Below are 15,451 nucleotides of genomic sequence, written 5' to 3' on the forward strand. Positions count from 1 at the left end.
AGTGTGTGTGTGTGTGTGCGTGTGTGTGTGTGTGTGTGTGTGGAAATTACATCAGCAACCACAAACCTGACCCTGCCAGACAATAAAGGTCACCCTGAGTGCCAGCTGCCAAAATGGGAAAAAGAGGCAGCCTTTCATTCCTATTCTGTCCGTTCTCTTGTGTTTTATTCCTCTGAGTGAAGGCCTTCCTGACATCTGCATGCAGGAACGAGCAGTAAGGAAGTCTAAGCTACTGTATGAGCACTGGGTTGGTCTGCAGTGAACCACACACACACACACAACATAATGCTACTGATGACATATAGCTTCCTGGTTTGTACTTCTTGTACATTTACATACAGTAGCTTCAGAAAGTTTTGGACATTTTTGCAATGACTATTAACAGCAGTAACTGGGTCGAAGGTGACTCTTAGAACATTTAAATAAATAAATAAATAAAAACAACTTTGGACCAACTTAAAAAGAAAACTTAAGAATAGCCATGTTTTTTAGTTTTTTTAACTATGTTTGGTTCAAACCTTAAATTTTGATTTAATTTTAATCAAAAATATTTATATTACTATGTATTTATAAAAGTAAAATGTGAAGTAAAAAGTTTATTATAAATACCATATACCATATGTAATTGATATATTTTCATTAACGTTTTTTAAATATCTATTTACAACTTAATTTCACCATAAGCTAAAGCTACACAATCTCTGAGAGTAGAATTTTCACTTTACTTCAACTAAAAAATATTGTTGAATTTACTTTACATTCTAGAAATAAAGTCAACTTTGAAAGACTGTAATGTCTATTGTGATGTCTTTTTGAAATGTGCATAATATTTCATATAATAAAACCCATAATAATTTCTACATTCAGTAAAGCTAGCCAGTATGCGTTCTTTACATCAACACTCTTGTGTCAAGTGAAAAGTTTTTTTTATGGAGAGTGTTATTACAAATGGAATAAAACCATGTTTTTTTATTATAACAATATAAAAATGTGCTCCAAAAAAAATTTACACAGACTTTTTTCACTGTGGATAAAGTCAGTTCCTCTCTTATTCACTCGGGTGTTCTACCAGAAAGTGTCAAAATACTTTTTCTCTCTTTAAAATAAATGCTACACATTATGATATTTTTCTAATGCATTTGAATGGCATTCTTTTTTTTTATGTGCCCAAAGACGTATTGGTGCCACTGTATCTACATCTGATTTATTTTCATGTATTTTAGGGGGTTCAAAGTGTTTCCATGTCATCAGGAGACAATGTAATCTTACTGATTAATGAACAATGGTCAGAAAATGCATATAACCATGCACATTCAGTTTTATATCAGGTCAGGGAGGTTATCTGAGCAGTGCTGGGAAAAGGTCAAAGGGCAAATCACACAACCAGGCTGAGAGTAACAGGCTGAGAGTTCATCAAGTTCACTGAATCTCTATCCATATCTGCCTATAAATAAACAAATTGTAATTTGCATTAGATGTATGTTAATTCATATGAGTAAATTACATATTCAAAACCCTGAATCTGTCTGACTGAATCTGTGATAATTTCTGTCTCTGATGATCTTACAGGTAATTCTGAAAGAACAAATTTTTTCATGTGAACTAAACTTATAAATATCTCCTCCTCAGTTTTGTATGTAGGTAGCAGTGAACATTGCATAGGGACCCTGTGAAACAGAACACATCGTAGATTTTTTTGTTGTTGTTTTTTTTTTTTAATTTGTTCATTTGACTTTGTCAACTATTTAGGATACTAGGCTGCAGGTTTTCCTGTGTTGAATTTAAACAACAACAGAATTTGCTGAAGAGTACCTGCAGATGCCTGGCAAATCACAGGGTAAATTGTACAACTAGTTGTTAAAAAGATCAAAAATAGTCCAAAGGACTAAAGGTCAGTTAGTAAACAGTCAATAACAAAACAAAGAAAAATAAAATAAAGAAATAAAATAAAATAAAAATAGCTAGAAAGCACAGCTTTTGCAGACAAATAAGCAGCATCACATGTTGTTGATGTTTTTGTTTTTGTTTATTATTTGTGTGTGTGTGTATGTATGTGTGTGCGTGTGTGTGTGTGTGTGAGAACGAGAGAGAAAAAAACCATTAAAACGGTTACAGATACTTGATTTTATATATTTATTTTCAGTGTAAGAAATAATTAGGTGTGAGAAATCATTGCTGCATAATTACTTTTTGTTGTTGGGTTTTCCAAATAAATGTGTAATAAATAATAAAAACTCACATTGTGACATTAGAAGAGAGTACAGATGATGGGATGCATGACAGCAATGTTTATAAAGTCTGATTTAGAGCGATTCATTCAGACTGAGATATAAATTTTCAGTGTTTGCATTGTGGGCAAATACTACATTCATTTATTTTTAGGTTTTTACTTTTTAAAAAGTGTTGCATAAATTATTATTGCGTGAGTATTTTTATGTCCCATTTACTGTCACATTGTGCTGCATATAAATGCACAAAGATGAAGATGAGTATTTCAAACATCTTTAATCCAACACACAGGCAATCCAAACACAGGGTAGATAGAGCACAACACAGAAGTAACATTGACGAGACTGGTCAACTAAAACTGAACACACAGGAACTTAAATACACAGGCTAATGAGGAGACGCAGCTGAAAATCAAATCAGCAACCACAAGTAACAAATACAGCCAGGGGAAAGGTGCAAATGTAAACAAAGTCCAACCTGAACTGAAACCATGGTTCCAGATAGCTCTGAATTTATTTTGAAATCAAAATTATATCAAAATGAAAGGACAAGTACCATGCCACTATAAAGTATAAGAACGTTATAGAGGTTTTGAGAGAATTTGTGGTAATAATGTGGTATTTACAAAAAAACACTATGGTGGTACCATGGTACAGTGATTGTATCAGAGAGTAATACCTTGGCATTAGGGCTGCACGATTATGACAAAAATCATAATTGTCGATTATTCCCTTGAAATTGTAATTGCGATTATTAATTACGATTATAACAATTTACATTGAATGATGTTTATACCATTGTTTGATGCAACTGCATGCCGTATTTTTATTGTGATCAGTGATCAGCCACAGCATTACAACCACCTGCCTAATATTGTGTAGTTCCCATTTGTGTGGCCAAAACATCTCTGATGCATTGAGGAATAGACTCTACAGGACCTCTGAACATATCCTGTGGTATCTGGCACCAAGACATGAGCCGAAGATCCTTTAAGTCAGGGGTTCTCAATTCTGGCACCCGAGGAGTTTAGTTCCAATCCTAATCAAACACACCCGAACACGCTAATCAAGGTCTTCAGGATTACTAGAAAGTTACAGGAAGGTGAGTTTGATCAAGGTTGGAGCTAAACTATGTAGGAACGTGGGCCTCAAGGGCCAGAGCTGAGAACCCCTGCTTTAGGCAAGGCAAGTTTATTTATTTAGCACATTTCATACACAATGGTAATTCAAAGTGCTTTACATAAAACAAATTAAAATAATCATAAAAATAATCACAACAATAAAAGCAAAGAATACATTTGAAAATGATTAAAATTATTTAAAATTAATTAAAACAGTTCAGAATAATAAAAACATATGAAGATACATAAAATGCAGTGCAATTATTCGGACATACTGTAGCACAGTGCTCATTCAGTAAATGCACTGCTAAACAGATGTGTTTTGAGTCTGGATTTAAAGGAGACCTATAAGCTCCTTTTTACAAGATGTAATGCAAGTCTCATGTGTCCCCAGCATGTGTCTGGTAAGTTTCAGCTCAAAATACCCCACAGATAATTTATTATATCATTTTGAATATGCCTATTTTGAGTGGAAGCTGAAACATGCGGTTTTCGTGCATGTCTCTTTAAATGCAAATGAGCTGATGCTCCCCGCCCCTTTTCCAGAATAGGACTGTGCATTTACAGCTGGTATCTCATATACTCTGCTAAAAAAAAAACATGTGTTTGATTTTGATTATCATGTCTATCATGCTAAAATTTTAAACTATATTAGTTTAAACTTCTGATATACGGTTTTCTGAGCGCACACATCTGAAGCACACGGACAGAAAGCAGCTGTCACTCGGCATCTGAGTACTAAACTTCTCTTCCATGTCTTATCGCGCTTTAACTGTCAAATACACACAAGTTTATATTAAAAACACACATGAGCTACAAAAACGGTAGGTTATGTCTGTGAAGGTAAACAGCTGGGAAAGAAATGGCATGTTTATATTAGATCTGTGTGGCAGCAGCGTAACATACAGTAAATAAATCAATAAATCCACTGCTCTCTTGTCTCCTCTGAGGCTGGGACTCTAAATAGTGTTCTGTGCTCATCTGTGCAGCCAAAGACAGAACAGTCAGTATGCTTTGCTCAAACATTCGCCATGGCGTTAGAACTGGTACACTGCTGTCGCTTGCGAAAACATAATGGTGGCGCTATGTGTGGAAACCTGCAGAAGGGGCGGTGATGTTATAATAAGATCCACTTTCTACATCACAGGGGGAGTGAAATCTGATGCGCTCGTTTTTTTCACAAGCTTGCAGAGAAAGACTTACCAAAAAAAATTTACTGTGTTCATCTGGGTTGGTAGATGCACCGGAGACCCGATTATAGCACTTAAACATGGAAAAATTCTGTTTTAGCATATCTGATCTCTTCTGGAAACTGGTTCCAACTGCGGGTGGCATAATAGAAAAAGCAGACTCCCCTTGTTTTGAGTGAACCCTTGGCATTTCTAACTGACTTGATCCTAATGATCTGAGTGGTCTGATGAGCATATCTGCAAGGCATTGAGGTCCTAGTCCATTGAGTGATTTATAAACAAGTAATAATACTTTTAAATCAATCCTAAATGAAACTGGAAGCCAGCGAAAGGAACTGAGGACTGGTGTGATGTGCTCAGATTTTCTGGTTCAGGTCAGAATCCTGGAAGCAGTGTTCTGGATTAGCTTCAGCTGTCTAATGGTCTTCTTGGGAAGGCCGGTGAGGAGCCCATTACAATAGTCCACTCTGCTGGTGATAAAAGCATGAACGAGTTTCTCCAAGTCTTGACTGAAAACAAAACATCTAATTCTTGCAGTGTTTTTGACATGATAATATGCTGATTTTTAGTTATTGCTTTGACATGACAACTGAAACTAAAGTCTGACTCCACCAAGATTCTTGACTTGAAATTTGGTTGTTTAACCTCTAGAGTCAAGGTATACATTCACCTTGAGAACTTCATCTTTATTTCCAAATGCAATGACTTCAGTTTTCTCTTTGTTTAACTGATGAAAGTTTTGTTAATTTCATCAATGCATTGGCAGAGGGAATCAATGGGGCTGTAGTCTTTTGGTGTTAATCTGGGTGTCATCTGCATAGCCACGATAGGCAATTTGGTCGCTTCTCATTGTTCTTTAAGTCCTGCAAGTTGCAATGTGAGGCCTCCAAGTATCAGATTTGTTGGTCCAGCACGATGCTCAATCGGATTGAGATCTGGGAATTTGGAAGTGCCTTATCTTGTTGAAAGAGGCCACTGCCATCAGTGAACACCATTGCCATGAAGAGATGTTCATGGTCTGCAGTAATCTTTAGGTTGGTGGTACATGTCAAAGTAGCATCCACATGAATGTCAGCACCCAACGTTTCCAGCAGAACACTGTCCAGAGCAAAACACTGCCTCCGTCTGCCTTCTTCCCATAGTGCATCCTGCTGCCATCCTTTCCCCATAAAATGATACACACATCTGGGATCCAACTGATCTAAAAAAAAAAATGGTTCATGAGACAAAGCAACCTTCTTCAATTGCTCCATGGTCCAGTTCTGTCACTCACATGGCCATTGCAGATGCTTTCGGTGGTGGACAGAGGTCATCATGGCCACTCTGACTGGTCTGTGGCAACGCAGCCCCATATTGTGATGCACTGTGTGTTTTGACAGCTTTCTATTATGGCCAACATTAAGTTTTTCAGCAATCTGAGCTATAGTAGCTCACCTGTGTGATCGGACCAGACAGACTAGCCTTTGCTCCCCATGTGCATCAATGAGCCTTGGATGCCCATGATATTGGATCACCAGTTCTTCTTCCTTGCATCACTTTTAATAGGTATTACCCAATGCAAAAGTCATTCAGATCTTTTCACTTGCTCATTTTTCCTGCTTCCAACACTGACTGTTCACTTGCTGCCTAATATACAGTATCACACCCCTTGTTAGATGCCACTGTAACAATATAATCAATGTTATTCATCTGTCAGTGGTGCCAGTGGATGATCAGTGTATACTATGGTACAGAATACCATATCCATAACATGGTATTTTACATTGCCCACAGTATATTTTGAAAAAAGGAAAAAAATAAAAAACATGTCAGCACTATAATACCATGTCCAAACATAGTCGTACCATGGTAATTTTTTGTACATTAAGTACCTTTTCCAACATGCCAGTGTTTGAATTGTCCACTAGGTGTCATCCACTCACCACATAAAAGCATTTACTGTTATTGAGCATGAAAGTATGAAATTCTCGTGTAAGGGATTAACTAGCACCCAAGAAGATAAAAAGGTTTCTGTCATTTAAAGTGTAAATCACATGTGTGTCTGAGTCATATGTTGAAGAGGCCCATGAAGGTGGCATGAGCTGTCAGGATGAGCTCTGCAGATTTGCGGGGAACAGAGAGCTGAAGAGTGGATCCAGACTCCAGGAAGTAAATTCCTATGAGAGGAACACATACTTTATAATCAGACAGATATTTAGATTATACTGCAAATATTGCAAAATGATCCAGCTTTTTGTATGATCAAAAAACTTCTACAGCAGATGGTAAGGTCCAAACAGAGATCTGATCTTATCAGGTAACTAAAGGAGACTAAACCTAAACTCATCATCTGTGTGGAATGTTGTTGATTTCTACAGAAAATGCTTTAATTGTGAAGCTTAATACAAGACACCGCAGGTCAACAGGGTAAAAACTACTAGAATTTTTGTATTAATTTTCTCAAATATTTAAATATGCAAATAAGATATCTAATGTCTAATTAAATATGTACTAATTTGCATACATTTCCAGAACAGAAATCTGAACATTGAATAAAGCCATATCCAAAATACTTCATTTTGTTGAGATTTTAAAGGTAAATGTTTTTGTCTATTTATAACCCCATGTTTCCAGGTAAACAATGTTATATTAAGCAGATGAATGATACATGAACAAAGCCCTCTGTAAAAACCTTCAAAATATAGATGGGACTAAAACTGTGAAGTTTTATGTATATAAGTGCTGGAAAACAAACTAATTTTGAGAAAATGCCTTTAAGGATATGTAGTATAATTGAAATCTACAGACAGAAATAGATTAACTGTAAATAAATAAATAAAACACTTACATGTGTATTTTGGATGTTTTCAAAAAGACAGAATCTCAAAATTGAAAAAAAAATAGTGGTTTTGCCTGTAGCGTTGCTTGGAGTGTCCTTTGTTTTCTGTGATATCTGACAGTCGGCTGGGTCATTCTTAGAAAATTGCGTCATTTGTGGCCCATTTGTATCCCTATTACATATATACAGTATATGATAACAAATAGTAATAATAGAACACTGAATTTAGTCACATTATTTGAAAAGTTTAATTCTGTTCAGTGTGTTTTAAAAATAACACTTTTTTGTGTGCTTTTTTTTGTTATTAGTTATTATTAATATTTAGGGCTGTCACTACTGATTATTTTGGTAATCGAGTAATTACTCTTGACGATTAATCAAGTAATCAGAAAATCATTTGTGGTAATAAAAATAGACCTAAGTAAATAATAGACTTTAAAATGACTTAAAAACGTATATAATAGCAATGAGGCAATAATAATTGGTTCAAATAAAATATCAAAAGCAAGTAATCATAGGGTTTTACTGAACAAAACAGTTTAAATACATAATGTAATAAAACAATATAATCATAACTTATGTACATTATATATTATATCAAATTCCCACAGAGGGCACCAATGGCCTGATTGTTTTTATACAGTTTGATCTAATCCTTGTTTAATATTGACTAAATAACATTTAATTCAAATGTCCACTTAATCTTTAACATTTGGCCACTTCTTTGTCACGAATCCTGTCCATGGACTTCCGTCCAATTGCCACCAGAGGTAACCCTTCCGTTACATTGACTCTCACACTACACAAACTGTTGCATGTCATCCCGGACTACATATCCCAGCATCCACTGCACTGATTACACACACAGCTGCTGCCAATCACACACCCTACATAAGCCATGGACTTCCTCTCTCTCACTGCCGAGTATTGTTTGCGCATTGCGCTCAGTTAGTGATAGCAATGTTACGGAGCCCTTTTCCTAGTCTTGTATTTGTTCCTAGTTCTAGTGTAGTCTAGCCTCATTGTGTTATTTGATTGCCTGATTCTCTGCCTTATCGTTTGGACTCTGTTTGCCCATTTACTGGACTATCGCCTGTTTGTGGATTACCCGTTTGCCTTGCCCTCTGGATTATGTTCGCCGATCGAAGACCCTCGCCTGCCCTAGGAATACTCTTTGCCTTGCCTGTGATGTACCTGTGTTGTTGTCTGACCCTTGCCCGTTCTTTGACCACGCCTTTGTAATAAAGCCTTGCACATGGATCCGCACATCTCATGTTCTGATTACTCCATAACAGAATACTCGGCTAGACAAGGATCCAGCGGCTTCACCAAGGAACACTGGCCAGGTATGAATGCAGCGATTTTGCTACTAGTGCTCAAGCAGGGCACACGATCACTCGAGGGTTACATTGTGGAATATTTGGCTTTGGCAAATGGCTCAGAATTACCGGACTGTATGTTAATAGACTTTTCCTGTGATGGTCTTAACCAGCCTTTAAAGTCAAGAGTGATTCAGGAGGGTCCTAGTTCGTCACTCGTTCAATTTATGGATTATGCTTTGTTGACTGTTGGTTCCTCGTTCACTGTGGGTGTCGCGGAGGAACCTGAGTCAAGTCAAGTCACAGCTGATCTTCATGAGTCTAGTCAAGTCACAGCTGATCTTCATGAGTCTAGTCAAGTCACGGTGGATCTTCATGAGTCAAGTCAAGTCACAGCTGATCGTCATGAGTCAAGTCAAGTCACAGCTGATCGTCATGAGTCAAGTCAAGTCACAGCTGATCGTCATGAGTCAAGTCAAGTCACAGCTGATCGTCATGAGTCAAGTCAAGTCACAGCTGATCTTCCTGAGTCGAGTCAAGTCAAGTCACAGCTTCCATTCCTGAGTCAAGTCACATCACAGCTGATCTGCCAGAGCCTCATCACGTCTCAGCTGATCACCCAGAGCCTCGTCACGTCTCAGCAGTTCGTCCAGAGTCACGTCACGTCACAGCTGATCTTCCAGTCACGTCACGTCACAGCTGATCATCCAGAGCCACGTCACGTCACAGCTGTTCATCCAGAGTCACGTCACGTCACAGCTGTTCATCCAGTCACGTCACGTCACAGCTGTTCATCCAGAGTCACGTCATGTCACAGCTGATCATCCAGAGTCACGTCATGGCTGATCATCCAGAGTCACGTCACGTCACAGCTGATCATCCAGAGTCACGTCACGTCACATCACATGGGTGAAGGAAATGGAATTTGATTGATTTTGATTGGTTTTCTTTTCACTTATTTCTTATTATTGATATTTGTTGTTTGTTTTATTATTGTTATTTTGGTTGTTTGTTATAGTTATTTAGATTAGTTGAATTGTAAATTTACTTGCTGAATTACGAAATGTTGATTGTATGTTTCCCCTGTCTTGTTTAAGTGAGCTCACCGTCTTAAATACCTGTCTGTTGTGTTAGTTGGGAGGTCAGCTCTGTTTTGTTCAGTACTCAGTTTCTCTTTATACTGAGTTAAAGTGTGTTGTTGACCTTAGTTATTCTAATCTAGCTAGATTATTTATTGGACCAAGTTGATTTATTTTTTTTGTATTCTTTGTTTGTGACTTTTCCTTATTTTTTGGAACAAAAAGGACTGTGTCCTTCCGCCTGTCTATCTGGCTCCCTTACATATGGTGGCAGCGGTGGGATAAGCCAGTAGAGGACACAGGTTTTTTTTTTTTCCCTCTCACTCCTGTTCAATTATATTCTTGAGGAGTCATGAGTCGACCGCCGAAGAAAGGAGCCCCTAAGGTAGCTCCAGCTGAGCGAGAGGAAGAACGAGGTGAGGAGAGGCTTTTGGAGGAAGAAGTGGATAATGGAGCTACGGAGATTGCAAGTCGGGAACCATCATTATCTGATTTGACTAGCCTGTTTCGAGCCCATATGGCAAAAATGGATGCCCGGGAGGCAGTAAGGAAGCAGGAGTATGGAGAGCAAGAGCGACGATTCAGAGCTATCCAACATCAGTTCAGTTTGTTACAGATGGAAGTTCAGGCTCGCACCTCACTTAGTCCTGAGCTATGTCCTACTGACTTGGATTCTTTTGACGGGCGAGCTGGAGGTGCAGATTCTGAGACCCGACCTTCTTCCCTCCAATGTACCTCTCATACAAGAGAGGCTAACCGCACTGGAGAGTCTTCAGGACCATCATGGCATCACGAACCTCGACTAAAAAAATTAACAGATTCTGATGATATAGAACATTTTTTGATAACGTTTGAGCGGATTGCCTCAGCTTGCCATTGGCCCAAACCTGACTGGACTTTTCATTTAGTTCCGTTATTAACTGGCAAAGCAAGGGCTGCCTATGTTAATATGGACTTGGATGAATGTATTGAGTATGATAAGGTTAAGGCAGCCATCCTTATGAAATACGATATCAGCCCAGAGACATATATACAGAGAAAGGGTATGCAGTCTAACTCCGCAGATCCAGCTGCCTACTAACATAAGTCAATTGCAACAAAAGGATGCTAGTCTTCCTGTATGCTTGGAGAAAGCAAACCAGGAAAAGGCAGGACAGGGACTCATTAATGACAAGGGTCAGCATTATTTATTTGAACAGGGCATACTCTACCGCCAGATCGGCTCGGTGAAACAGCTGGTGGTTCCGCAGGATGCTCAGGATGTTGTCCTTCACCTGGGCCATTCAATTCCCTGGGCTGGCCACCTAGGGAAGAAGAAAACTACAGCGCGAATCAAGAGACACTTTTACTGGCCCGGCCTGGAAGCGGATGTTGCCCAGTACTGTAAAAGCTGCCCTGAGTGTCAAAAGGTATCTATGAAGCGTCCATCAAGAGTTCCCCTTCAGCCTCTTCCTGTAATCAGTACACCATTCGAAAGGCTGGGCATGGATATTGTTGGCCCAGTGGAAAAGAGCCGTACAGGTAACCGGTTTCTTCTAGTGTTTACTGATTATGCTACAAGGTACCCAGAGGTATTTCCTTTAAAGTCTATCAAAGCCAAATATGTTGCAATTTGCTTAGTGCAGTTCTTTTCCAGAGTCGAATTACCTGCTGAAATTCTCACTGACCAAGGGACTAATTTTATGTCCAATCTTCTGAAGCAGGTCTACCAATTTTTGGGAATCAAGAGTTTGCGTATGACCCCCTACCATCCTCAAACTGATGGGCTTACAGAACGCTTCAATCAGACGTTAAAACAAATGCTGTGTAAATTCGTTGATGAGACTGGCCGGGACTGGGATCAATGGCTCCCATATCTTCTCTTTGCATACAGGGAAGTTCCCCAGGCTTCTACTGGCTTCTCCCCGTTTGAACTGTTATATGGTCATGAAGTTCGGGGTCCTCTGACACTACTAAAAGAAGTCTGGGAAGGAGACTGTGGTAAGAGTCAACCTACTAACATTGTGTCTTTTGTTTTGGAAATGAGGGAACGTTTATAGAAAATGAGGGCATTGACCCAAACTCACCTGACTGAGGCCCAGAGGCACCAAAAGACATGGTATGACCAGTCGGCCCGTGAAAGAGGCTTTGAGGTTGGGGAAAAAGTGCTTGTGATGCTGCCGAGCCAGGAGAATAAGCTGTTGGCCAAGTGGCAGGGTGACTTTGAGATCAAGAACCAACTAGGCCCCACCACGTATAAGGTAGCCACTCCAGGGCAAGATCGTGCTAGTTGGACACTCCACGTTAATCTTTTAAAGAAGTGGGTATCCCGACCTTAACAAAAAGCACAAGTTATGATGATTTGTCATGTGAAGGATGAAGAGGAATGGGAAGAAACATACTTGCCTCAACCAGTAACTGGGAGAATCAATCTGCAGCATTTGCTGGAAGATCAGCAGTCCCAGGTGAGAGCTCTATGTAATCCTGAATTATTCTCTGAATATCCTGGCTTAACATCGTTGACACAACATGATGTGGTACTAAAACCTAATGCAACTGTTAGACGTTTGAGTTATAGAATACCGGAGAGACTCCAAGAGGTCCTAAAGGAGGAGGTGAACTTAATGCTGAGATTAGGAATTATTGAACCCTCTAAAAGTGAGTGGTGTCATCCGGTCTTAGTACCAAAAAAGGATGGGAGCATCCGATTCTGTATTGACTTCAGGTACTTGAACTCTGTATCACAGTTTGACTCCTATCCTACTCCCCGTATAGATGCCTTAATTGATCGGCTGGGCAAATCCAAATATCTGACGACTATTGACCTGTCCAAAGGGTACTGGCAGATACCACTCACCCCGCAGGCTCGTCCTTTGACAGTATTTAGGACCCTATGGGGCTTATTCCATTTCCGGGTTCTACCCTTTGGCCTGCATGGGGCACCGGCCACCTTTCAAAGGCTTATCGATCAGGTACTATGTGGATTAACCTTTGCCGCAACCTATTTAGATGACATAGTTATAACGGGGTAGTGCGACCTCAGGTCAAGAAGTTTCAAGCTTTAGAGGAAGCTCCCATTCCACAGACACGTAAGCAACTTCGATCCTTTCTAGGAATGGCAGGATTTTATAATCGCTTTATTCCTAATTTCTCTAGTAGGGCCGCCCTGTTGACAGATATGGTTGGAGTCCAATGTCCGAATCAGTGTCAGTGGTCCGAGGAAAGGATGGCAGCTTTCCGAGATATTCAAACTGCACTAAGGAAAAATGCTGTGCTGTATAGTCCAGACTTTGCTCAATAATTTGATGTCCAGACAGATGCCTCTGAGAGGGGCATAGGGGCTGTGCTTCTACAAGGACCTCCAGGTAAACGACGGCCAGTAGCTTTCATCAGCCGCAAACTTTTTCCACGGGAAGTTCGTTATTCTATAGTGGAGAAGGAATGTTTGGCAGTGAAATGGGCCCTAAACTCTTTGAGATATTACCTACTGGGTAGGGAGTTCAAATTAGAAACGGACCATAAAGCTCTCCAGAGGTTGGAAAGGATGAAAGATACCAATGGGAGAATTACACGGTGGTACTTGGCTATGCAGCCTTTCCGGTTTACAGTCCAGCATGTCCCCGGCAAGTCCAAGGTGACAGCTGACTACTTATCTCATTGTACCGATGAGATTTCTGAAGGGCGGGGGTGTGTGATGGCCGAACCTGAGGCCACACATTGATTAGGGTAACTCCGCACTCATTCATTCATACTGAATACATTTTTCCCTAGTACACATTTCTTTATATATTAATTTACCTGTTTAGCGAGTCATAAATTTTTTTCCTACTCTTTATTTACCTTTTACGTTACGAAGGAAATGGAATTTGATTGGTTTTCTTTTTCACTTATTTCTTATTATTGATATTTGTTGTTTTTTTTGTTATTGTTATTTTGGTTGTTTGTTATAGTTATTTAGATTAGTTGAATTGTAAATTTACTTGCTAAATTACGAAATGTTGATTGTATGTTTCCCCTGTCTTGTTTAAGTGAGCTCACCGTTTGTCTTAAATACCTGTCTGTTGTGTTAGTTGGGAGGTCAGCTCTGTTTTGTTCAGTTCTCCTCAGTTTCTCTTTATACTGAGTTAAAGTGTGTTGTTGACCTTAGTTATTCTAATCTAGCTAGATTATTTATTGGACCAAGATGATTAATTTTTTTAAATTCTTTGTTTGTGATTTTTCTTATTTTTTGTATAAAATAAATATTTTTTTTTTTTATGAAATCCTGTGTCCTTCCGCCTGTCTATCTGGCTCCCTTACATCAGATCACAGCTGATCATCCAGAGTCACGTCACATCACAGCTGATCTTCCAGAGTCTTGTCACATCACAACTGATCATCCAGAATCTTGTCACGTCCTGTCTGTTGCACCCAGATTATCAAGGTCAGTCCTTCGGTATCCCAGTCTGGTATCCAGTGTGAGGGATGCACCGCTGGTGTCTGCACACGCAGCTGGTATCCACAAAACCACTCACTCTAGCCCTCCTGTTCCTGAACTGATTCCCCTGTCTGAAGCGCTTCCCATGATGGGGATCGCTTTATGGTGTGTTTGGGTTGCATACACCACCACAGAACCTCCTGAGGTGGAGGCGCTCTCTTCAGCTCCTTGCGTGGTGGTGGCGCCATAGCGATGCACTCTCAGCCTGTCGTGTTGCGGTCGAAGCGACCATTACTGACTTCTCCCTGTTTCCTGATGTTACTGCTGTAGAACCTCCAGAGGTGGCGGCAACCGCTGCAGAACCTCCAGAGGTGTCAGTGGTATCCATTTATGAACTCTCTGCCTGCCCAGCCACGGCCAAGGAGGCCGTTTATGAGTTTTCAGTCTGTCCTGTCGCGGTCAAAGGGACCGTTGCTAAACTCCGTACCGGTCCTGTTAAGGAGGATGTTAATGAACTCTACCCGTTTCCTGATATTACTACTGTAGAACCTCCAGAGGTGGCGGCATCTGCTGCAGAACCTCCAGAGGTGTCAGTGGTATACCTGCCTGTCCTGTTCCGGCCAAGGAGGCCGCCTATGAACTCTCTGCCTGTCCTGTTCCGGCCAAGGAGCCCGCCTATGAACTCTCTGCCTGTCCTGTTCCGGCCAAGGAGGCCGCCTATGAACTCTCTGCCTGTTCAGTTCCGGCCAAGGAGGTGGTCTTCGGCTCCTCCGTGGTGGTCTTCTGCTCCGGCCTGGTGGTCTTCTGCTCCGCCGTGAGGATCTTCAGACCCGTCTGCTCAGCTGTGGTGGTCCTCAGCGCCACCTGCTCTGCCGGCCCCACTCTGGCTTTCTGCTTCGCCAGTTCTGCCTTGGTGCTCTGCTCTGCCAACTTTGCCTCAGTCCCCGGTCTCTCCACGTGGACCTGGCCCTCCATCCCTCCCCCTCTTCCACCATCTAACCTCATTGTGTTATTTGATTGCCTGATTCTCTGCCTGCCTTGGATTTCTCTCGCCTTATCGTTTGGTCTCTGTTTGCCCATTTACTGGACTATCGCCTGTTTGTGGATTACCCGTTTGCCTTGCCCTCTGGATTACGTTCGCAGATCGAAGACCCTCACCTGCCTTAGGAATACTCTTTGCCTTGCCTGTGATGTACCGGTGTTGTTGTCGGACCCTTGCCTGTTCTTTGACCACGCCTTTGTAATAAAGCCTTGCACATGGATCCGCACGTCTCATGTTCTGATTACTCCGTAACATCTT

The 15,451-nt window shown here is 40.5% G+C and overlaps 1 protein-coding gene across 1 annotated transcript in view; it reads right to left on the reverse strand.

The window, feature by feature from the left end:
- Window positions 1–6,580: 6,580 nt before the first annotated feature.
- Window positions 6,581–15,451, reverse strand: part of tnfsf13 (TNF superfamily member 13) — an 18,843-nt gene continuing 9,972 nt past the window's right edge. Inside the window, exon 6 of the mRNA XM_016451935.1 lies at window positions 6,581–6,695. Within this exon, the coding sequence (XP_016307421.1) occupies window positions 6,586–6,695 (110 nt within the window). The 3' untranslated portion in view covers window positions 6,581–6,585. The remainder of the gene's footprint in view (window positions 6,696–15,451) is intronic.

Source organism: Sinocyclocheilus anshuiensis, unplaced genomic scaffold (assembly GCF_001515605.1).
Source record: "Sinocyclocheilus anshuiensis isolate Anshui unplaced genomic scaffold, SAMN03320099.WGS_v1.1 scaffold431, whole genome shotgun sequence".
Lineage (NCBI taxonomy): Eukaryota > Metazoa > Chordata > Actinopteri > Cypriniformes > Cyprinidae > Sinocyclocheilus > Sinocyclocheilus anshuiensis.